At 53.4% G+C, this 25,403-nt stretch overlaps 1 protein-coding gene across 6 annotated transcripts in view; it reads right to left on the bottom strand.

Annotated features, from left to right (window-relative positions):
* DNAJB6 (DnaJ heat shock protein family (Hsp40) member B6) overlaps positions 1 to 25,403 on the bottom strand; it is a 69,598-nt gene that overhangs the window by 11,120 nt on the left and 33,075 nt on the right. For 4 of the 6 annotated variants that reach the window (XM_042927229.1, XM_042927231.1, XM_042927230.1 and 1 more), the window contains exons 6-8: positions 15,093 to 15,224; positions 12,904 to 13,045; positions 12,309 to 12,379 (exon numbers count right to left, since the gene is read on the bottom strand). In XM_042927229.1, the coding sequence (XP_042783163.1) occupies positions 12,309 to 12,379; positions 12,904 to 13,045; positions 15,093 to 15,224 (345 nt within the window). Of the gene's footprint in view, positions 1 to 11,532; positions 12,380 to 12,903; positions 13,046 to 15,092; positions 15,225 to 25,403 lie in introns of those variants that run through there. The other 2 variants (XM_042927233.1, XM_042927234.1) reach the window with 2 other exon arrangements.

The raw sequence follows: 25,403 nt of genomic DNA, 5'->3' as shown, positions 1-25,403 counted from the left end.
TCACCCCAAAGGTCTCACTGGATCTTTTCTGCAGGGTCTCACTGAACCCACTATGTGCACAGTGGGCTGGCGGCACTGACAGGAGGCCACCGTCCCCCACCTGCTGGTGAAAGGGGATTCGAGGGCTGGTTTTGATCAGAACGAAGGGCACAATCGACCCGAGACCCAGGGCACCGCCACCCTCACGCCGGGGCGGGAAGCCCGCTCCTCCTCCTGGGCTGGGAGCTGTGCGGCAGACTCCACACCGGCCGCGACCTGTCCCCCCCCCCCCCCCCCGCCCCGGCCCGCTGCTTCAGAGACAGGGGGACATGGAGAGGGAGTCCGAGAGCATCTGGAATGAGGGATGCCCGCGCCCGGTGTCGGGACGAGCCGCCATGACAGAGTGGCAGGTCCCGACCACACACTTAACGTGCTGTGCAAGGAACTCAACCCGTCATCGGGATGTCACCTGCCCCCACCGCACGGGGACATGACAGGGAGCTTCTGAGGGAGGGCTAGTCCCACAGGATCGGAACCCGCCTCACCTCCCCTCGGTTTTAAAGCGGCCTCGTTTACCTTCTTCAAAACCGAACACAACCCCTCCCACTGAAGCCGGAGCCTGGGCCAGCGTCCCTGCCTCCCCGCCACCCCCAAAGCCTCTGTTCTGACATCGCGTCCAACCACAGCCCAGCGAGGCCCAAGTGCTGGGCCGGGGCTGGGGGGGGAGGGGGGCGGGGGCGGGGCGGGCAGGGGTCTCCCACGGCCCCCGATTCCCTGCTCCAAACTCAGGGACACCGTTGGGCACGATCGCCCTAGAAGAAGGGACCCAGCACCGACAAACATCTCACAAAGCCACACGGTTGTCCGGCGTAACTTAAAACTAGGAATGCAAACCAAGCAGTGAGCACTGGGCCTCCCGTCTCCTCCCCCACACCCCACGTCACTTCTAACGGCCGGCCACATTTTTCACTTCTTCCTGTTCTGTACTACCTCTTCTGTGGAATTTACCGTGAATCCTTTAAACAATCTGACTTGACTCTACCTTACGAAGGCGCTACAAATTAGCTGGAAAAAACAAGTCCCATCCAATTCTACGACCCATACCAAATTTACTATTTTGGTATAATTTCTGCAAGCCTGTCTTCTCGCACATGAGTCAGCTAAACTTGGGAGTGTTAGTGACAACACTCCAAGCACCCTTTTCTTGTGGACAACTAAATATACCAGAACACATCCTGCCCCCGTAGCACCAAGTTAACAAATTTAAAAACAAAAACACGGTCTGCCGGTCTCCGGGGCCAAAGCACATGAACTCAGCAGGAAGCTATGGAAGGCACGCCGGGCAGCTGCCCCGAGCACACAGCCGGCCCGGCTAACGCCCGGCACTCTCCCCAAATGGAGTCCAGATACAGTGAGTGTGCTCTGGGTTGATAAGATGCAAATGAAAACAAACTTCCATAGATAAAAACAGAACCACTTTTCCCAAATATGTACAATCCAAGAGGCCTTGGCTGCAGCTGCTTTTTGGGGGGATGGGAGAGCGTTAATCCCATACTCACTCAAATCATGAATACCACACATGCAACGTGAGATGACACACACATCCAGAAATGCGCCACCGGCCCATCAGAAGATTCTCTCGGGCACCAGGGCCCGGAGCGTGCCAGGCCCTGGAGACCAGCGTGGGACAAGGCCCCCGTTCTTACAAAGCTCAGGACAGGACACGCGTAAACACTCCGGCCCCACGATGAGGTCAGGGCCACCCACCCCGTGCTCTGCCTATACACAGCACAGACGGCCAGCGTCCGGAGGACAAAAGTGAGCAGAGCCGAGAAGAGCCAAGGGCGCAGTCCCTGCAACGGGGACACAGAGGGACATGGGAAAACCACAGGAGGCGGCACACGCCATGATGGGACTTGGACGTAGAACGGAGCGGGCGCGGAGAAGCGTGGGACAGGAACCGGAAGCGCAGGCACGAGACAAATCCTAAAACGTCTCCTGAGCCAACGGAGCCCCTGAGCGCTTTTCGACAAGGGGACACCTGAGTTCCAGCCGGCAGGCGGTGGGCACAGTGACGTGTGCAAGACAGAGAAGGCAGACAGATGAGGCTACTCGCTGAGGGACTGAAGGACTAGTTCCCGAAACAGCTGGCCAGAGTCTAAGCACAGTGCCCGTCACGTCACATGAGGGGAAACCGAGTCACCATGGCGCCCGGGCTCCAGCAGGGCGGGCCGTGGAACACGGGAGGGAGAACACGGAAGGAACTCCTGCCCAGCCCCTCTCCACGAAAGACAGAGCACGCGTGAACCCACGCTAAGGGCCACAACAGAGCCACTGACAAAGGACCAAAGATCCCGGGAGCCCCAGTGCTGCCGCCTTCCCCACCAGGACCGCAGCTTAAAACAAGTATTATCTTGTTAAAAACCGAGGACACAGCCTCTTAACCGTCCGGAGGCACCGCACGCAGGCCTCCACGGTGGCTGCCGTGTCCGACCACACCTCCCTCGGCCGGGACCACGGGCCGCGCGTGGCCGGAGGTCCTCAGTGGCACAGGCCAGCCGGGTGTCAGTTACCAGCGGCACCTTAGCAGCCGCCTGATAAACACGGGGCTACGGTTACTGCTCCAGATTCTCTGCTCACCGGCCAGGCCGGGCTCAGGCACAGGCCTCGCAGGGCAAGTTGACACCGCACGGTATCCCTGGACGAACAGCACGTGCGGGCCAGGGCGGATGGGCCGGACCCCACCGACCGGCTCAGTGTCCCAAGCCTCGTCTGCAAAGCGGGCAAGGCCACAGATCCAGGCCACGGGGCCGTCGTGGGAGTGAAGCTGCTGGTGCCTGCAACTCGGGTCTATCAGCTGCTTTTATCGTATCATCGTCTCCTGTGGCGTCTGCTCGGTTTGAGGACAATGAAGCTGGAAAGCAAGGGATGTGGAGGCTTCATGATCTCATCTGTGGATCGTCTATCCGGATCCACCTGCCTGCGGTCGCTCGGCCTCCCTTCAGGGAGCCGGCCCCGTTACGTGACTGGGGGTCATGTTCGAACGCCCTGCTGGAGACTGCCGACAGCCAGCATACAAACCAAATGCCGCAGAGGACGGAGAGGGGTGCGCGGGAAGAAAATGCTGGGGGGAAGCAGAAGCCCACCCACGCACGGCCTCACAGCCCCGGGGGTTCCTACAGCCACCCTGAGGGAGGTCTCGGGGCCACACAACCCTAACTCTAGCAGCCACAGGGCCTCAAGAGGAAGAGATCTGTGTGGGGTGAGAGGGTGTGCGGGGAGGAAAATTCCACACCCTCCTTCCCAAACACCTGACCTGTGATGTGTGTCAAAGGAGCCGTGAATGGAGTCCCGTGCGCCCTAAAATCCAAAGGACCCTTCTTTCTGGAGCAGGACTGCCTGCCCTGCGTGGGGGTCCGGTCTTTGGAAACTTATGTCTGAAGCATGACTTGGTTGTCGAGATGAAGAACCATTGGCATAATTATTAAAACAAATCTTGAACAGACAGGTCATAGAACGGAATAAGCGTCCATTTCTGTATGTTCATAAAACTGATTTTTCTGAAGACACACACTTCAATCCACATAAAAAGTTGTCGTTTCTGCTCAAAGTTACTCAGTCTTCTGTGAAATACATCTGTTAAGTCTCTCCAAAACCTATTAGATGAGGGTATATGCCAAGGAACTCCAGGAGTTGTTTTCATCACAATAACACCCCAAGAGCAAGCCCCTGGGCAGCCGAGCCCTCCCCGCAAGGAAAAGGCAGGCAGCGCCCCAGATGCCAGAGTGGCCAGCCCCCTGCTCCAACCGTCCCCATGGGGCCTGGGGGCCCGAAGCGCAGCACCCCAGTCCACTGAGCCCAGCGGTCAGAACCACGCACTAGTAACGCTCCTATGAAATTCTCTTCAAAGGAAAATTTAAAGCAAAACCAGAAGGGCGCCTGGTGGCTCAGTCAGTCGAGCACCAGAGTCTTGATTGACTTCGGCTCAAGTCATGATCCCGGGATCGTGAGATCGAGCCCCGCGTCAGGCTCTGTGCCAGAGCCGGCTGGGGATTCTCCCTCTCTTCCCCGCTGCGCCTCCCCTCGCTCACAGGCTGGATCTCTCGAGAATGAAAAATAAGAAGTGTAGAGCAAAAGTGGAGGGCACAGTAATTCTAAAAGTTGGTGACACAACATCACGACCGTAGGTTGGAGCCTTTGCACCTAGGGCTGCTGTACACCTCCCACCACGCCCTTCTCTCAGGTAAAAGGTGCCCCAGACAGTGCCACTTACAAAGCTCGGGTGCTCAGATTCCATCCCCGGCCCTGGAGTGAGCAGAGGGAAGGCACATGGCTGACCCACACCTGCTGGGTGACAGTACCTCCACACCGTCCGGGTGAACGGTAGACAGTGTGCTGCTGAGTCAAGGGTATCTTTAAAAGTCAGTCCTTGGGGCGCCTGTGGGGCTCAGTCAGTTATGTGTCTGACTTCGGCTCAGGTCACGATTTCACGGTTCATGAGTTCGAGCCCCAAGTCGGACTCTGTGCTGACAGCTTGGAGCCTGGAGCCTGCTTCAGACTGTGTCTCCCTCCCTCTCTGCCCCACCCCTGTCCGTGCTCTGTGTGTGTGTCTCTCTCAAAAATAAACATAATTATGGGAATGTAAGCTGTTGCAGCCACTCTGGAAAACAGGAGGGAGGTTCCTCAAAAAACTAAAAACAGAACTTCCCTACGACCCAGCAACTGCACTAGTAGGTATTTATCCAAGGGATACAGGTGTGCTGTTTCAAAGGGGCACATGCACCCCAATGTTTATACCAGCACTATCGACAGTAGCCAAAGTATGGAAAGAGCCCGAATGTCGATCGACGGATGAATGAGTAAAGTAAAGTGGTATATACATACAATGGAGTATTACTCGGCAATCAAAAAGAATGAAATCTTGCCATTTGCAACTACGTGGATGGAACTGGAGGGTGTTATGCTAAGTGAAATCAGTCAGAAAGACAAACATCGTAAGACTTCACTCATTCAATGAGGACTTTAAGACACAGAACAGATGAACGTAAGGGAAGGGAAACAAATATAAAAACAGGGAGGAGGACAAAACACAAGAGACTTAAATATGGAGAACAACCTGAGGGTTATTGGAGGGGTTGTGGGATGGGGGATGGGCTAAGTGGGTAAGGGGAACTAAAGAACCTACTCCTGAAATCATTGTTGCAGTATATGCTAACTAACTTGGATATAAATTTTAAAAAATAAAAAATAAAATTAAAAATAGACATGATAAAAAAAAAAAAAACGTGAAAAAAAAATCAGGCCTTAACAAATTTATTCACTATAGGAGAATCCTAATGAGCTATCTCCAAAAACAAACAAACAAACAAACAAACAAACAAACAAACAAACAAAACCTCCAAAGGCAAATTACTAAGAATTAAAGAAACCCCATTTCAGGTCGCCTGGGTGGCTCAGTCAGTTAAGCATCCAAGACTTGATCTTGGCTCAGGTCATGATCTCACGGTTCGTTGAGTTTGAGCCCTGAGTCGGGTTCTGTGCTGACAGTGTGGAGCCTGCTTGGGATTCTCTCCCTCTGCCCCTCCCCTGCTCACACAACCTCTTTCTCAAAGTAAATAAACTGTTAAGAAAAGAATTAAATCACATTTCACTGGGGAAAGGACAGAATAGCCATTCATATGGCTAAATAAACACAAAAATGGCAAAATAAAAATCAGACTCCATACCTCACTCAAAAGTTCTAGATAAGTATTTTAAACATTTTTAGAAGGTGAATATATATGGACAGAAATATCTAAACTAAGAGATGGAAACAACCCAGCAGCAAAAAGTTGACAGAATCAACTAGGTAAAAACTTGTTACTGAACAACTCATCCCAAACAGATGTCTCATATTTTATAGGCCGTCTTTTGACTGGAAATAAAAAACACAACAGACTTAGAAATGAGCAAAAATGAAGAATGTTATATAGGCTAAACTCAGCAGTAATTTCAAAAACTCCCATTTGTGAACAAAAAGGCTATAAATAAATATTCTGGGGGCACATGGGTGGATCAGTCCATTGGCTGAGCGTCTGAGTCTTGATTTCAGCTCAAGTCATGATCCCAGGGTCGTGGGATCGAGCCCCATGTCAGGCTCTGTGCTAAGCGTGGAGCTTGCTCAGGACTCTCCTCTCTCCCTCTGTCCCTCCCCCAGGCTCGCTCTCTAAAATTAAAACAAAACAAAAACTGAACCGTGGTGAAGAAAAAAGATTAAAACTAGGTATTTAATAGGAAAATACTAGAAGCTATGGCTTCCAGAAGGACTAACACGAACAGGCCAGCACCCGAAAGCCGCAGGTGTAAAGAACAGACCCAAGGAGGGAGAAAGAACGCTCCCCACACGCTGACTGAAACCTCAAGAGCCTCAACAGCATGGACACGGTCCCTGAAAAGAGAACTTAACTCACAAGGAGAAAATACAAACCAGCACGAACAGCAGAAAAGTTCAAAGATTCAGTGACTGGAAACGCGCCCAGGCCAGAAGGCTCTCCAGGCAAGTCCCCTCTCCTCTCGCGGACAGAGCGCACGCACGGCTTCCGGGTGAGACGGGAGCCGGGCCGGGGCCCCCCTCTACCCTCGGGAGCCCTGGAAACTTCCGTCAGAGGGCCCAGCATCGCCACCGAGCTTTCTTCTTCGACAGAAAGAAAAGGCAGCAGCCAAGCACATAATCCTACAAATAAAATATTTAAACCAGGCCTACTGGGGACAAGGAGGGAAGTGCCCACGGTCGATATCAACAATTAGGTTAAGAAAAAATGGAGGCGGGAAGCAGAGAGGAGAAATCTAGCCGGGCTTTCTAGCTATAAAAGTAGATACCTTTCTAAGCCAAGAGCACAGTGAGGTGACTGGATTAAAGGCAACATAAAAACTTACTTTCTCACTTGCTTATACACAACAGCCAGTCAGGAAAGGGCATCAGACAGAGGCGGGTACCTGGAGTCGCCGTGCCCTTCATTTCCAAGTGTCAGAACACCCAAGATAGGCTTGAAAGCGAGCTGCCCTTTGAGGCAGCCACTCCCACTGGCACAGTGTGATCCTGGCCTGAGACGAGAGAACAAGAAAGAAAGCAGTCCAGTAACACAGTGACAGCAGCATAGAAGACAGGGACCGGCGGGAGGGGGGATATGGGAGAAAGTCAGACCATTTCACAAACGCACCATGTGAATTAAAGAGAAATATACACGTGGAAGTGAAGAAAATGTGAAAATATTCTGTCGTACAAGATGGGGGGGATTGAACCAAAAGCCAAAAGAGAGACACCTTTCTGGAGAAGAAATCAAGACCGCCCACGGCAAGCGTAACGGACAGACAACTGCAAAGACCACCTTCAACAGAGCAGGCAAAGGCCCAAGAAACCACAACATGACAGGAACCCAGGGAGTCCCGGCACTCCAGGGATGTGTGGCATGGTAACACAAAGATGGCCCACCTAACTGACCAAGGAAATGTAAAATTTAAACACCAGGGGTGCCTGGGTGGCTCAGATCAAGGGTCCACTGTCGACCTCGGCTCAGGTCTTCATCTCAGAATCCACGATGGGCTCCGTGCTGGGCATGGGGCCTGCTTTAAAAAAAAAAAAAAAACAAAAAAAAAACCACCCAGCCAGGATTTTCACAGTTATGCGAGGAATCCGTTGTTGATGGGAAAGCGTTCTCTGTGGGAAGCGATGACCGTCAACTTTCATACGTACATTTCCAACCATTCGACTTCCAGGAACGAAATTTGACAGACCTCCTCCCACAAGAACAGACTGCAGTTTGCAAGAACTCCACACCGTGTGGGAAGAAAATACAGCAACGCCCCCCGCCTCCCCGCCAGGCTGCACGGGACAAGGAGGCCGAGGCTGCCATGGGTGCCGGAGGCGGGCCCACGCCACGCGGGGCGGCCGGGTCCACACACCAGCCACGCCAGAACCCGCTGGGAGCCCCATCTCCGCCCGACAGGCACAGTCCACAACTTTCCTCGGGCCTTCTGAACGGCCCTTGAACACTTCACACCACAGCTCACCGGACTCTGCACAGGCCGGGCGAGGGACGGTCAGGGAGACTCTGGGCACACGGAGGCCACGGCTCATTCTGTTCCGGCTCCAGACCGGATGTCATCAGAGCCTTGGCCTCACAGCAGAGCCCTGGCGAGCCCCCAGTCTCAGGTAAGAGGCTGTCTGCTCAGGCCCAGGCTTGATCAGCAACAACGTTCCCAACTTCAGGGGTGGGCGGAGTGGCCAGGCAGCCCCCCGGCCACCTCGAGGCCGACCAGGGTCAGCTCGGCAAGTGGGCGGCCGGAGAAGGAGAAAACAATTGAACGTCTCTGGTCTGGGAGTCCGACTTTCCTACCTCTTTATTAGCGGAAGCAGAGTGCATGTGACAGGACATTGTGTATTCGCGGTATTTCTGACGGATCCATCCATCAACACTGGGAAATACTGGCGCTTAATACCCTCTGCAAGGGAAATTTGTGTCCAGGTGGTAGGCTGGACAGCATCAGAAGAACTGCTTAGGGAAGAAACACAGCTACATGACATGGTGCGCACGTTAAGAGATGTACATGTACTGATACTCAATCGTGAACTCTGCTGTGGAAGTGACAAAACTGGAGAAAATGCCTGAGAAACAAGCCTCGCACGGGCTCCGGGCTCCACGACACCGCTGTTGACAGCGTGCCCGTCTGGGGATGGAGGGACGGTGCCACGAGCTGCCCTTGTGCTCAGGCTCCCACTCCCACAGGCAGGTCCGGCTGCCTCCGGAAGAGACTGGAACGTGAGCCCCCGCCCCGCTGCGGTACCAGCTAGGGCGAGCAGTCCTGGAGGGGAGGGGAAGGGCGAGGCGTGGGCCAGAGGCCCACGGCAGGTGGTCAGCAAGTACAGGGGTCTCCCCAAGGCAGGAGAAAGGAGCCACTGCCGTGCTCCCGCAATATCGTCTGCAGCCCCAGGCCCTGGGGCAGGCCCGCTTACTAAGGGCCTGTTCTCTGTGAGTGTCGGGGGCCATGCAAGGAAGGACTTTCAGTACGAGGACGCAGTCTCCCGAGCTGCCAGCACAAGGGGAGGGAGGGCTGGAGAGAGGGACAGGACAGCGAGACGCTCCTTCCTGGGACACCTCAATCCCGTGTGAGATAAACTGGTTTATTAGACCACGAGACTGACCGTTTACTGCTCAGTGATCCACACAGGAAAGAAATGTCCTCAACCAAGATGCACCCTTAAGCCCTCCCATACCAGGCCTGGTCAGGACTTGGCACGGAAGAGCAGGGCACAGTGACCTCCCAGGGAACAAGGAGAAATGAACAGGGTGGGCTGGCAGCCGCGGGGCTCACTCCTCGAGCACCAGCTCGGGGAGTAGTGCCCCCACCAAGTGGGCCCCCGTTCTCGGGGCACGTGGACTCCAGAATAGATCCCGTTTCCTGAATGCTCAGACAGCAGGAAAAGGACCAACGATTGGCTCCCCAGTAATCGGCTCACGCAGCCGGGTGGTCGGAGGGCAACGGCCACAAACGCAAGAAGAAAGCGTCTGCTGCCCTGGAGTGAACCGCCAGTGACAGGCCCGTGGCACCTCCCCCTGCGTCTCCCTAACCAGCGACACTGCCCAAGTCCCAGCTAGTTCTGGTCTCTGGAAATCGGCGGTCACTGGGATTTCCCCATTTCTCACTGACAGGAGTGAGAGCCGTCACCACTTTCCCTACCTTGACCTTCTGAGATGTCAAGATCAAACAGCTAATTTAGACAAGAGAAAAGCATCTGGCCTGAACCACGGTCTACGCCTACTTAATGGAGCTCACAGAAGTGCAAGGAGCAGCATTTTCACAGCTGAAAAAGATCGGAAAGTGGCCCAAGTGACCAGATCGGGAAAAGTACCCAAAACCAAAGTGGAAACATTGTGCCGACGTTAAGAACACAGGAGATGGCGACAGAGGAAGAAGTTAAGCCAATGCTTCTCGGAGGACTTGCATCGTTAAACTACCTGATGCACGAGTACCAAGCCCCTCAGAGACACCTTAGATGGTCACAGAATCTCGTATCCGTGTAATTTTTTAAAAGGTCATTGGGTCACAATAGCAAGTGTTCAAACAGCGAGTAGCCTGGAGCTGCTTCGGATTCTGGGTCTCCCTCTCTCTCTGCCCCTCCCCCACCACTCACGCTCTCGGACTCCTAAGAAGAAAAATTGTTTTTAAATACACACGTACGTACATACAAACCGCTCGGCAACAAGGAAGCTCCTCCGGTTAACTGACCCGTAAAACACACACTCTCACCAACAGCGCAAGTGCAGAACAAAGGTGATGTCCTCAAATGCCAACTTGAGAGTGGACACTTGACCACTTGACCGGGATGCCCTCCACCAAGAAACCTCAGCAGAAAGACTCTGGCAGTCAGACCCCTTCCACGTGTGCCATTCGAGGAGGAGAAACGGTTCACGGCGGGAAGCGCATTCGGCAGCACCCACCGCCCTACCGGCTTCAAGAGCGTTAGGACCACGGTTCTATTCTAGCGCAGCGCCTCCCCGAGCGCCACCTCGTGCTGCTCGACCCAGGACCGCCGTCAGCACCCGGTGTCCTCGGGGGACCGCCGACCTGCTCTATCAAGAGGTTCACCCCGCCCCCCGTCACTGACGACCGTTTAGTTCCAGGTATTCACCACCGTTCCCCAGGACAGAGAAACCGTCTATCCCCACAGCATAAACGCAAGCAGGCTTCCCAGCGTCAGAACTGCAGCTCGTGAAAGCGCATCCGGCAAAGCCCTTTCCGGTGACCTCCCTCCACGCCGCTCTTCTCCAGAGGCACGGAGGCCTCAGGACAACACACGTCGGCATCTTTCACGGTTTTCCCTCGGTTCGACGGTCTTCTCATACTCGCAATGAATTCTGCAGTGCTTTGCTTTTTTAAACGGTCTCTATGAGATTTTCTAAAATATCCCTTGTTCTCAGTAAAGACACACTTGATTTTGTAAAGTTCCCGACGCCTCCCAACCGGGCCTGCACAGAGGCCAACGTGTCTGTCAGGGAGTAAGCACCTTCGGTCCTCCTCTCCTTCAGGCAGGACCCGGCTGCTCATCCAAAACAAAGCCGAGTGGGGTCATTCAGATGCAACCCGAGTCTAGTTTGACATTCCTGTGGCTGGAATTCTAGTTCTTAACGGTGACTGTGACACATTTTACACCTTGAGAAACAAAAAAAGGCCTTTATTTTTGCCCGCATCTCTGTCACTGCAAGACTCTGCCGTACATATCACATCTTTAAGTGAGCTCGCGTCAAACGTACCCTAGAAAACTAGAACCTACTAGGAATGAAGAGCCGCGTAGCTGTTTCTTTCTTCTCTGTAAAAACCGTTACCACACGGGAAGTGTCAATACGCTGCTGATCGTTCTAGAACGTAAACAGGAGACTCTTCGTACACTCTCCAAATATGCCGAGGGAAAGGAACACACGCAACGAAGATCAGCACCCACCTTCACGAACAGAAGGAAACGGTAACGAAGCGGCCCCGCGAGCCCAGGCACAAAATCATACGCAGACACAAGAAGACTGTAGCCCCACTCAGGAAAGAATGCACCAAACACATTCGCATTTATTATTTTTTTTAAGCAAATGACAAAGACCCAGTTACCAGCTTTACTTTTTTAAACCTAAGCTTAACATTACATATTTAAACAATTGTCAAAACTTACTAAGTTGCCAGCATTCATGCACTAGAAAAACATCCTCAATTTATATTAAACGAGAAATGTATTACCATTAATGCATTAATATCTCTCACTACTAAATACTGAAAAAGACTGAAATTATTTTTTTTGTGGAAGATTCATCCTGGCAATGTTAACTTCACAGCAGGCTGACTCTACTTGGCTCACGTTTCAAACACGATGGAAAAGCAGGTCCGTGCTGGTGTTAGTGTACGAAAGGGTCACGGCCACCTTGGATCACGTTTAATAAGAAAGCAAAGTGCATACAGAGATTTACAACAATTTTAAAGACAAAAAAAAAAAAGAAAGGCAAAAACAAAAACAAAAAACAAAACGAAACAAAAACCCAATGGTCCTATTATGTGGTCCCAACAATAAACTCAAGAGTCTATGACAAATAGGGCTCCGATGAGCTGTGTATAAATACTTTAGATTAGGTACAGTTATACTGAGAGTCGAGTTCGTGTGAAATCTTCAAAAACAATGTTTCTGTTACTCCTCACCGGCGCCCGATATGGTTCGTTACGGTTGTTACAGTTACGTGTCTGTTACTTTCTGTTACGCGGCGCGAGCGTCGGGTGTTACTTGTTATCCAAGCGCAGCAGCTGCTCCTTACCATTTATCGTTAAGGACTTTAACTGGCCGTTCTCTTCAACTTCTACTCTTTCCTCGCCATTCTCGACAATTCTGAAAGAGAAAACGCGCTCAGAACCTGTTTTTAATGTAAACGCATGTGAACGTATCTGTGTATTTTGAAAACACATCGTGCCCGCTGACATACGTGAAACCGCTCGCGCGGAGGGTTAAAAACACAGCAGCGGAAGGCAACCTACTGACGACAGTCCCTCCCGAAGACAGAAGACACGTTTACGCCGAGGTAAAAGTTGTCTCAGGTACACATGGCCGAACGCTGAACACACGCACAGACGCTAGCCATCAAAATGGCAAATGTCGCCAACAAAACTCACTACGCGTGAAATGTGACGTCATCACACGTGTCAAGTGTGCCTCTAAGTGAGCATTATTTCTGATACGTATTATTCAGCAGAGGTTTAAAAGCAAAAGCTCTGATTTGGACATTAAAAGATCCCAATGGTGCCAAATTTAACAGACACCCTGTATGTCAAGCTACCGGGGGAGGTGGGCAACAGGAAATGTGGCACCCGTGAAACGTCACACCGACTTCTTTGGAAGAGAGACGAACGCCATACCTCTTTGTAGTGATTTTTCTGCCGTTCACCATTTTTGTAGAAGTGGATATAGATTTGAAGCTGCCCATCCCGCTGCCACCAAACGCCGTGGACGAGAAGGAAGTGAGGCCCCCGTGACCTGTCGACCCGAAGGAAGTAAATCCTGCCGGAAAACAGCATGTTCAGTACGGGTTTAATGCAGGTCTGAGGAACCCATCGGACGAGGTGAGCACACCTAAGCAGGGCGGCCGCAGAGCCGGGGGGCACACGGTGCTCCTCCAGACCCCGGGGCGTGGGGCAGAGCCCTGCTCCCCTTCTGGAGTCCTACGCTTCCTCCTCTCCCTCTCCTTTACACGGCGCTCTGCGGGCGCACGGGCATCTCCCCCCACCGGTCAGAGGCCCCCAGCTGAGCACCACGCAGTGCGCGGGGGACCGGGACGGCGGTGTGCATGGTCGTGCTGCAGGGACGGTGCGGCTTCCCCAGCGGGGGTGCCCCCCCCGACCTCCTCACCTTCTTGCGATGCGACCATGGGAGAGGAGACTGAGTTATCAAAAAGCTCAAGTAATTTTAGAAAGAACACTGCAAGTAGTTACGTGACAAAGCACGGACCCACACGTTTCGAGGACAACGTCCTCGATCATGGCCGTCACACCGCAGCTGAAAACCCCCGCCTTCCACAAGTCACACTCACGCGAACCCACGTCTCCTACTGAGACTGGTCTGCTGGTCTCTGGGGCTTACCACCTGTCCCACTTGGGAATGTCCCCATTAGACCGAACGCCCACACTCCCTAAACGCAGCTCTGCACAAGGCTCCTGAGGGAAGGTCTCCGTCCACACGGGCCCCTCACCACACATTAGACACAGTTCCTTAAATGAAGGCCTATTCGATGATATTTTACACCAGCTTTGTTTGACTCTCCCTTAAACTTGAGCAAATGAACCTTCAGCATACTGCACGCCTGTACCGGCAGGGTCTGCTGGAGAGAGGCTGTCGACAGAAGCCCTCTGCATCCGTGTCCAAGAGAGCCAACGACCTCCCTGTTACCAGCACGGGCCTTGAAGGGAGGAACGTTTTGAGCTGCTTTGCAGGGAGCCTTCATAACAAGCACTGCCAACTCTAACCACGTAGCATTTGGAAGAAACATCAGAGAATCAAACACACAAGCGCCCCTCTGGTAAGAGGGCTATATGACCTTCAAAATACATAAATAAATAAAAGACCCTAATTTTTCAGGTAAACGTGTAATTGTTATCATGCCATGTGCACATTACTCAGATTGATGGGCTGCCTTTATTTGTTGTTAAGATTTCATTTTTCTAAGTAATCTCTACACCCAACACGGGGCTCGAACTCACAACCACGGAGATCAAGAATCTCACGCTCCTCTGACTGAGCCGGCCAGGCGCCCCTGATGCGCTGCCTTAAAATGGCCCCTCGGCCACTGTGTGTGGCAGAGCAATCCCACAACTGCAGCCCCTAGTGGATCCCCCTGAGCCATGGTCACTTGCAGACTTGGGGGGGGGGGGGGGGCTGTGTTAACACCTCCCCTCCCCCACCTTCTGATCCCATCAACCCGGACTCTTCTACGATCATCCCTATTGTTTTTACAGCTGCCAAGGAGGTTAGACAAAAAAAGGATCAGGCAGTTTGTCTTAGTGGGTTTTTTCAGTTATTTACTCAAATCAAGTAACTCGTTTTAACCAGGAGTTTCCTTAAATGTTGACCTTTAGAGGCGCCTGGGTGGCTCAGCGGGGTAAGTGTCGGACTCTTGATCTCGGCTCAGGTCATGATCTCACAGTTCTTAGGTTTGAGCCCCACATCGGGTTCTGCACTGACAGTGTAGAGCCTGCTTGGGATTCTTTCTCCCTCTCACTCTGCTCTTTCCTCTCTCAAAATAAACAAACATGAAAAAAATTAAATAAATAGACATTGCTCTGTAACAGTAAGATCAGAAGTGGGTTTTCAGGGGCACCTGGGAGGCTCAGTCAGTTGAGCGACCATCTTCAGCTCAAGTCATGATCTCGTTGAGTTTGAGCCAGCCTGCCTTGGCTCCTCTGTCCTCTCTCTCTCTCTGCCCCTCCCCCACTCATGCCTGCTCTCGCGAACCTAAATACTAAACAAAAAAAAACACAACGGCAATGACTGAAAGGGTTTATCAGCATTAATGTCTGTTCAGATATCAGAAATTAGATCTAAAACTTAATACCTGTATCCAAGGAAGAAAACCCTCCTCCAAATGACGGAAATCCACTGAAGGCAGAGAAAAACGACCCTGTGCCTTGGTTCCTGCTTCCACGGGGGCCTCTTCGACTCCCAAAAAAGTCCTCAAATGGGTCTTCTAAAAACAAACATAGTCACGTTTTATTTTTCCATGGGAGAGCTGCAATGAGGGGAAACGGTTTAATGCCTTAGAACACATTCTCGCCTCAGGAAGAAAAATCTCCACGAGAAGTTTTAACACAGCTCATCTGCAGAGCAACCAAAGTTCATCTAATAAACCAGCAGTTTTACGGACTCATTTAATTCAACTAAAGCTAGAATCCATTAGGAAATAACTAACTAGACTGCTGACGCAATCCCCGTATGTACAAATACAAAATTCGGGACCACTGATGTGTGCTTCAAACTCCGACAGGGAGAGGTTTTAACAGCCTCTGAGCGAGAGCCGCGAGGCTCTGTCCCCGCTGCCGCCACCTGCAAGGGAAAGACGGTTCCGCACGCAGGGAGCTGCACTCCACACAGCCTGGGCTGCCTTCCCCAACGTAATCCAGAGACAGAAACAAAAATCGATTATTCTCACATTTACATAACACAGAGAGACTGTTATACCAAGTGAGGCAAAACGTAACAGCTCCTGATTCTGGGCCACAGTGTTTAAGAATTCCATTTACTTTCCTGTAAGCCTGACGTCTCAAAAAAATTTAAGAAAGGATTAGTCAAAGTCAAACGTGAATAATGCACTTTACGAGAAAATTACTAATACAATAGAAAACGTATTGCTCTTAAAGATACCAAAATGCTCCTGAAAATAAGAACAGTCCATTTATTTTTGGTTCAGTCAATGAGCACTTACCAAAAACATAGGAATACAAACTTTCCTCTCTCTCTGTCTCTCCCCTGCTTTGCGCTCTCTCTCAAAAGTAAATAAATAAACGTTAAGGAAAAAAAAGAAAAAAATGCATTCCGGAGACAAAGAAAAGTAACGCATTACAACCCCACAACTACAGAATCCGTACGGTGTAGGCGGCGCCTGGGTGGCTTAGTTGGTCCAACTTCGGCTCAGGTCACGATCTCGCGGTTCAAGAGTTCAAGCCCCACATCGGGCTCTGTCTGGGCTGACAGCTCAGAGCCTAGAGCCTGCTTGGGATTCTGTGTCTCCCTCTCTCTCTGCCCCTCCCCCACTCGTTCTCTTTCTCTCCCTCTCCCTCTCTCTGCCCCTCCCACTTGCACGTTGTATCTCTCTCAAAAATAAACATGAAAAATTTTTCAAAAACAAAAAAGAATCAGGATGGCATATTTTTTTTTTTTTTTTTACAACCGGGCAAGAGTGACCAGAGCAGGGAGATTCATACACTGGAAGGGAAAGGACAGTCAATATGACAAGTCAACACACAATGAGCACTGGCCCCAAGCACAGATGGGGATGCACAATCCAACTCAAGTTCACAAACAAACGTGACCCGAGGGACGCAGCACGCCAAGGTCAACTCTGTCCACGGTCTGAAAAGATGGGACGCAGGGCCGTGAGCGATCGTGAAGGGCTCGGCACGGCCGGGGCAGCTTGAAGCCAGCTCGGAACAGGGGCAAGGAGACGGCACACGCACAGACTCGGCCTCGAGACCGGAGTTGCTCGGCGCGAATCGGCTGGCCTGCTTTATCTAATGCTGCATGTATTAAGATGGGCCAGAAGGAAACATCTGGAGAAACTGGTTACCGGTGCCTTCCTGAAAGATCTAGAAAGGAGGTGCCAGAGGAAGAAGGAGAGCCCGTGTGCATCCCCGTGCAGAGACACGGTAACAGATCCCAAGTGCTTGTTGTTGGCAGGCCCCCCGGAACTGTCCTGTCAGAACTTCGCTCCCACGCTGCACGGCCAACGCTACCCTCTGCAAAGTTAAGTTTAAGGAAATCCCTTAAAACCTGCTCTACGAACGGGGCTGGGCATACAGTCAGCCCATCAGAAGCACAGATGGAAGTGAATCACGAACTCTGTCTGAAACTAGTAGCGTACTGTGAACTTCTCAGGAGGTTCACCCTGTCAATAAAACCCAAGCGACCGACTTCCGGGTCCCTCCTTCCCTTAGCCCCACGACCTACACACCCACGGTGCCAGGTCTCCTGTCAGAGGCCCCCGGGGCCAACCCCACGCTCTCCGGGGAAACAGAAACCTCGCGAATGCGATTTCAACTCACGGCGCGGAAACTCCCCCTCTCCCCTAAGAAGTCACCGCTACGAACGGTTTTCACCTGAGCCGCGTGAGGCTCTGACGCCCCCGGACGACGCTCTGAGCAAGTTGGCCTCCCCGACACGCCAAGCCCGCACCTGCCCCGAGCCCCCCGCTGCCTAAAGCCCAGCTCGGCTGCGGCCTCCTGAGGTTCTCCGGGCAGCCAGCTGCGGCGAGGCTCCACCGCCACCGAGGACGTGCGTGGGCTCCGGGCTCGCGCTCTGAGCGAAAAGAAGCCCTGGATTAGAAAATCCTATTCCTCAGAAGCTACTTCAAAAGCAGGCTTACAAGTGTGAGCCAGGCCGGCGGCTCTTCAGTTTCCTTTTTCTTGCGTTTTTAGAAACTCTTACCGTGCTCAGCCTAAACGCGTTTCTTTAATTCGGGTCGTCGTTCTAGTCACTGAACTATTAACACGGTTTCAAATATTAAACTTAACGAAAGTTTCACCCTCAAAACGAAAAGCCTCAGTTACGACTGTCGTGGTGACACCAGAAAACACACGCTTCCGGGTGTTGTCTTAACATCATGCTTACGTTGTTAAAAGCTGCCACTGTGAGGCTGGACAGACCTTTACGAAGACTCCTCACCACTGGCTGTGACCGGTCTGTACGTTTTCAAAAAGTGGTGAAGGAGTCTGTATCGCGACCTTTTGAAATCTTTGGCCCCCAAACTCAACACGCTGTTTTAAAACTGTTCAAACCAGTGACTCCGCTTCGGGGAAATCACTCCCCTCGAGTATGGAAATACCCCACTGCACGAAGAGAACTCAAAGCACCGATGACACGCTGAAAGTTGAAAACAACCAAATTTTCCCCAGGTGGAAGAAGCAAACAGCATTTTAGACGCACATTTAAGTGACCATCAAGTTCAGGCTTCAGGAAAAGGTACAGCAAGTAACAAGTCACAACTTAAACACGTGAAATGTCAACGGTGGGTTTTCAATCGTCTCGGTGGTGAGACCAACGTGGATTGCCTCCCCCTTTTGCCGCACTGATACTTCCCAAATTCATTCCTCCCTTGAGATTAAAAGGGACGAACATTACATTCACATTCCGGAAACACACCGCGACTCAGAAACTTAACACAAGGAAACTTCTGCCCGTGGGCACACGGGCCCCAGCAGCCCCCACGCTGAGGACACGCGGCGGAGGGACGCCGCCCCCGGGGCCACGCACACGGGGTCCGAGCGGAACTTGGGAGGCCCGCACCACCCAGCTGCTGGCAGCCGACCGCCGACGGGAAGCCTTACCGGCCCCACGGTGGGCTGGACTCACGTGCTGCCTGTGCTGTCCGGGTTCCCTTCTGCCTTCCCTCCGTCGAGCAAGCGAGAAGGCACCCGACGTGGCGAGTCCCAAAGAGGAAATACATTTTCACCACCGCCATTTATCAAAACACCTCTACCCGAGTGGACCTGGTAGTTCCAAGCCGTGCCGGGGCCGGCGGACTCCCGGAGCCCAGCTCCGAACGCACGCCGACTGTCGGGACCTCCTTACCGTGTCCCGGAGGCCCGAGCCCGCATCTTCTTACACGAGCCAACATCCCCCCCTTCCTGGCCTCTCTTACGCACCCTCGCCAGGCTGGGGAAGACGCCCGCTCCCGTCCCCGTGTTTGAGGATCCCATCGCCCTGGCCGGGGGCGGCTCGTCTTCAGGGACGCTCGGGAGAGCCAGGATGCCGTCGGGCAGAGTCACGACCGTGCTGCGATCTCTATTTGGAGATTAGGGGCCGTGACTTACTAAGACGAGCACGGGCATCGAGGGGACGGAGGGCGGGCTTGTGGGGTTAACTTGACATGTGGCGTGAAGGGGCCACAGGGGGCTCAGGAGTTCGGTCGAGCGGTATTCCGGCTGCGTCTCTATGGGTGCTTCTGGATTAAGACTAACGTTTAGATCGGTAGACCGAGCAAAGGTACTGGCCTCCCCCGTGTGTAGGGGTCTCAATCCGTCTGTGGAAGGGCTTGAGGGAACCAAGAGCCCCCCTCCCCCAGGCAGGAGAATCCCCGGGCCGGAGGGGGGTTCAACCGAACGCTGGCTCTTGCAGCCTGCCGGCCTCTGGATTCTGGCTCAGACGGCAGCCGTGCAAACCCTGAACTCGCCAGTCTCCGTAATCAAGTGAGCCAACTCCTTACGCTACAAGTCCGTCCCTCAGAGACGGACCAACAGTCAGAAACAAATACATCAACAGAGACCCGACCGGCTCTCACGCGGGTTTTCAGACAATGCAACTTGTATTTCTGATCATTCTACAGCTACCTTCAGGCAGGTGAGACCTAAATACCACGTGAGGCGGGTGCAGGTCCGAGGTGTGACCTACCCCCGCCACGCCAGGACTCTAGGCGCCGGGGGCCCCGGATGTGCATCAAACACCCCTTCTCAACCTCACAAGACCTCACCAGTGCCTCAGAAATACAAAACCAAATCCACGAAGAGGTCAGCGGTATTAGCAAGATACCGGTCAAGGACAAAGTCACGAGGTCAAACTTAGGACAAGAAGTACACTTAAGTGAACTTAAGCTTTGTGGAAAAATTTAGCACCAAACACATATAAGCAAACGTTCACACGCATGAACACATAAAAAACGTTTACACGCATACACACGTGAACACATAACAAATGTCTGTGTGCTGGTGTACAGAAAAAGGTTTACACGCACACGTACAACACGTGACAAATGCAAGCACGCACACAGGAACCCGTAGCCAGTGCTGACACGCACGCACACAGGAACGCTTACGTGTGTTCGTTCTTAAACACATGACGCCTGCTTCCACGTGTAAGCGCAGGAAAAATACCTGTGTGCATGCACAAACACATAAACACTGAGGAAATGTTCACACGCATGGATACGGAGAAAAAGCCTTAAGGAAACAAGTGTGACAGAGATTTAAGGCCATCCACTTTTCTTAAGTTTTACCAAGATTCAGTATCTGATAGATAACCACAAAACCTATCTGGAGAGACAAATCAAATAAATCCTTTAACGCCATGAACACCAGCACAGGAACAAACAACTAAGAACACCATGATTAACACCGCTCTTTTTTTTTTTTTAATTTTATTTTTGAGACAGAGAGAGAGCATGAACAGAGGAGGGTCAGAGAGGGAGGGAGACCACAGAATCCAAAACAGGCTCCAGGCTCCGAGCTGTGAGCACAGAGCCCGACCCCACGAACCGCATGATCGTGACCTGAGCCGAAGCCGGACGCTTAAGCGACTGAGCCACCAGGGCGCCCCCACGCCGCTCTTGCCCCGCCATCCTGAAGCGAGTGCTTCCAGCAGCACAAAACCCAAGCAAGAAGAGGCCTGCTCTACTAACGACTTAAGGTACCAGCCGCTCCTTTCCACGCGGCCTCACACTATGGATTCCCCAGGCACACAGAAAAACGGGGGGGGGGGGGGGGGGGGAAGCAAAACAAAACCTAAAAAAGATAATGGGCATTTCAAACAAGGAAAACCATCTACTCGGGGCGCCTGGGTGGCACAGCTGGTCAAGCATCCGACTCTTGATCTCAGCTCAGGTCACGATCTCAGTCTGAGTTCGAGCCCTTCATCGGGCTCTGCGCTCATGGCGTGGAACCTGCTGGGGATTCTGACTCTCCTTCTCTCTGCCCCTCCCCTGCATGTGCAAGCTCATGCACGCTCTCCCCGCCCCCCCCCCACCTCAAAATAAAGAGATGACCTTAAATTTTTTTTCTTTTTTAAAGAAAAATCTATCTGCTCTAGAGGCGCCTGGGTGGCTCAGTCAGTTAAGCATCTGGCGCTTAATTTTGACTCAGGTCATGATCACACAATTCATGGGGTTCAAGCCCCAAGTCGGGCTCTGGGTTCACAGCACAGAGCCTGCTTGGGATTCTGTCTCCTTCTCTCTCTACCCCTCCCCTGCTTGCTCCCCCTGAAAAATAAACAAAATTTAAAAAAGAAAACAAAAACATCTACTCTAAACTATAGTTGCATCCTAAGTCCAAGTGAGCCAGAAAGGGACTTGTAAGAGGTCACCCAGCCAATCCCAACAACACGAGCTAAAATTAAAACACTCCTTTACTACAACTCAAAAACCTGTAAACGTCGTTTTTTACAGATTCTGAAGTACAAAGCAACACATTTCTAAGGAATCTGAAACCAAGTGAAATGGGGACAAACGGACACCCAAGCCACGACGCCGCGCTGCACGGGGCCCTCGGGAGAACGGGTGCGGGGCGCCTCCCCGCTGCTTGCTCAGCACCCGGAGGGGCGGCCTGGCACTGAACAGGTGGCACGTATTCACCGGACGCATGGACGCCATACTTTTCAACTTTCCACGTAATTATTCTGTTACAGAATAGAATTTCTAGTTACATCCCAGGTGTGGCTGGAGCACTGTATTTTCTAAGAGTTGCGAGGATCTATCCAAGTCAGGGATCCAAACTACACATCCTGGACCGAAATCCTCTCGTTTTAGACCCCAATACAGAGGCTTGGTGCTCCGTGAGAATATGGACTCCTTGCTTTAGAAGGGAGGGACGAGGGGCGCCTGGGTGGCGCAGTCGGTTAAGCGTCCGACTTCAGCCAGGTCACGATCTCGCGGTCCGTGAGTTCGAGCCCCGCGTCAGGCTCTGGGCTGATGGCTCGGAGCCTGGAGCCTGTTTCCGATTCTGTGTCTCCCTCTCTCTCTGCCCCTCCCCCGTTCATGCTCTGTCTCTCTCTGTCCCAAAAATAAATAAATAAAAAACGTTGAAAAAAAAAAAATTAAAAAAAAAAAAAAAAAAAAGAAGGGAGGGACGAGAAGGACAGCAGCATGTCTGGTCCTGCAGGTGTCCTTTCTGTCCCCCTCCTACAGGAATGACGCTCTTCTGCTGTCTTACTCCCTCCGACGGCCATGCCCGTCCCACCTCCCTACACGCGTGAGGAAGCGGACGACGGACCTCTCTGCCCTCTGCGGACCTGCGGCCCCAGAGCGTCTTTCTCCAGCTTGCCAGGAGGAAGTGGTTCCCTTGACCACAGAACCCAACATTCCACACGGAACACACGATAAGCAAAACCTCCAAGGACTCTGGAAACTGACCCGAGCGAGGCCCAGAAACGAAATCAAAAGCTTAAGAACCAACTCGAGTGCAGGCGCTGGCTTCCCTTGGAAAATGACGCCGCACACAGAGGACCTGGCTGACCACGCGATTCAAACCCGGCGTGCAGAATCTCATTACAGGCCTCCACGCCCGCTGTGGGGTGGCCGGCGCCGCTGTGCTCCTGACCCAGGAAACAGGTCCCAGAATGACCTTTTCCAGAAGCCATTTCCTCCTCCCTCCTAGGGGGCATGGGTGAGGGAGGGGAGGGAGTCAGCGCATCAGCCGTCTTGAAACCACTGAGTGCGCACCAAAGAAAGGAGACGCCGAGGACGGCTAGCCCGGCGCCCACCCCCTCACTTGCCGGCAGAGTTTTACATCGGTCAACTACTTCCGAATGCCAGCTCCACAGCCCAAGAGCGAGAGTTGTCCGCTGCGCACAGAACGACAGCCGACAGCTCGCGTTCCATTCTCCAGGAAAACCTGCCCAAAGCACTCTCCCTCCCCACCAAGAGATGCGAGGAGGGGCCAAGGGGCAGCAACACTCCTGGATCCCCTCGCTCACGCAGGACCATGGGCTGGTTGGGGGTTGGAAAAGGCCTCTCGGTATCGCTGAAAACCGGTCTAACACGCGACGCACTTACGTGGATTTTTAAGTCTCGTTCCCTGTATTCCTTCCCCGTCATGCGTGCCCAGGGACGCCAAGCGTGAAATCCCATCCCACGTGAACACGGAAGCACCGGCTCCTCTCCCGCCTGTGCACCTGAGTTCTGCTCTCTCCTAGCACGTCTCACTGCAGACTTCCCCTTCTTTCCCCTTCCAAGATTTCCTGCTTCTGCACCCACAGACAACTCCTCTTTAGGGAAGATTATGCCACAGGTTGGACTGTGGCCCCCCAAACGGTGTGGGATCCCTAAGCCCCAGGCCCCGTGAGCGAGCGAGACCTTATTCACAAACAGGGTCTCTGCCGACGAGGCACTCAGGATGAGCTCATCAAGGTCGGTCCAGATCCAGTGTCGCTAGTGTCCCCATGAGGGGAAATCTGGACGGAAACACACCCACAGAGGGGGCGGGATGTGAAGACACAGGGGAAGACGCCTACGTGCGAGGACCATGTGAGGCCACCGGAAGCCGCGAGGAGGCCTGGAAGGCGGGCTCCCTCCCGGGACCGGCCTCAACTTCGGCCTCCGGGACCCAGGGCGTCAGCTCCTGTCTTCACCCCCCAGGCCCATGGAGTCGCTCTGGCCCTCCCAGGGCCCAGTGGGCCGGAATGCTGGCTTCCGACTCGGAGAGACAGGATGCCTGGGAGAGCCACGCTACGGCTCCCGGGGCCCCACCTCGTCTGGTTTCCCTCACTGCTCCCGGGGGCCGCCGCTCCCCGACCGAGGACCAGCTCAGGCACCAGTAACGCGGACACATTTTATTGCAGACACACGTCCTGTGAGCCCAGCCCCGCGAGCGAGCGCGGCCCCCGCTCACTGCCGCACAGGCAGTGCCTCCGGCTCTGGCCCTTCGTCCTCGCTCAGCAGCGCCTCACTCTCCTCGCTGAGCTCCTCCACGTCCCAGGGACTCGCCTCATCCTCACTGCAGGCGGACTCGAGCTCCTCGCTCGGGAGCTCGCCCCAGCCCCAGCTGCGGCCCTCACCGGGCTCGTCGTCGCTACAGACGTCAAGCTCCTCGCTACAGATCACATCCGACACCTCGCTGTCCTCTTCACTCGGGGCGTCTTCCGCCGAGTCCTCAAACCCGGGCTCCGGCTCCTCGCTCGCCACCTCCTCGAGCCCTGGGGAGCAAGACGAGGGCTCACGATGCCCAGTCCGGACCCGGTCCGGGACCGTCGGCTGTCGCCCTCCCCGGGGCAAGTGAGTCCGCTCCCCTCCGCGACGCCCTCGCCCTCCCCGGGGCGAGCCCACCCCTCCCCTCCACGAGCCCCCCCCCCCCCCCCCCCCGAGCCGACGGGCTGTCTCCTCCCTTCCACCGCTACACCCGTTTTTTCTTTCACGAGGCTTAAGAGATCGGCGCCATCGTGAAGGAAAAGGCCCTCTGGAAGTGGTTTTAGGTGGCTTTGGCTTTCCAACGTAAGAAAACGAGCCCATAAAATGTCGAGTGATACCCGGACGTTTCCTCCAAACCCACTCGGGCCAGGGCTCTGAGGACTAAACGACACCAACAGCGTTTACCTGTCCGCCTCAGAATGCCGAGTAGTGGTGTTCTGCAATAAGAGACAACCACCGGCTCCCCCTCACTCAAATTCAGGCCATCCCTTCCAACTTACATTCGGACAGAGCTCAGCACTCGGGGAAGGATGTGAACACATTCAGCTGCCCGCGAAGGTACGGCTGGTCGGGGTGAGGGCGCTCCTGTGGGGGGCGGCTGCTGTCACGGGGACTTCATCAGCCAGGCCCAGGCCCCAGCCCTCTGCCATAACGTGACGGCCGTCACTGGCCGGTCCGTCGGCACAGGACTGCTTGCAGTCTGTCCGATACCCTTCACAGCTCACACTTTTCCATGGGTCTCTGGTTCTTTGAGCTCGTCCCCTTTCATTTAGGGAGCCTGTCAGACATGGAATTTGATGCACTGATACTCGCGTGAGACACACACGTCTGATTCTGAGCTACTCTTCTCAGAAGGCAGAACAGGAGAGGAAAAAGAACCGGGTGAAAAATCAGGACTAAAAAATCACGTGCTACGACCAACGGACGTCACGACAGCCCCGGGTAAGTGGGATGGGGCCGCCGCTTAACATCAACTGAACCACTGCTACGGCAGAAACCCCCAGCCCTGCGTTCGGATCTAGGCTACACGTACCGCCAGCAGGCTGTACCGTTACTTCGTACATGTAGTAGCCGTGGAGAAGTTTCTGTTCCTGTGTGCAAATCCTTAGCGCCTGAAAATGGAAGTCACCTAGAACACCTATGAGAACAGATTGAAGAAGCATCACTGACACGCGAATCGTGGAAAATGTACAGGAGATGCCTACCATTAAATTTGAACGTCTTGGTGTCTAAAACAGAGGGCCCAAGAGTCTAGAATCACAG

This window comes from Panthera leo, chromosome A2 (genome assembly GCF_018350215.1).
Source record: "Panthera leo isolate Ple1 chromosome A2, P.leo_Ple1_pat1.1, whole genome shotgun sequence".
Taxonomy (NCBI): Eukaryota; Metazoa; Chordata; class Mammalia; order Carnivora; family Felidae; genus Panthera; species Panthera leo.
The sequence above is the reverse complement of the archived record's forward strand: the minus strand, read 5'-3'. Positions and strand labels throughout refer to the sequence as shown.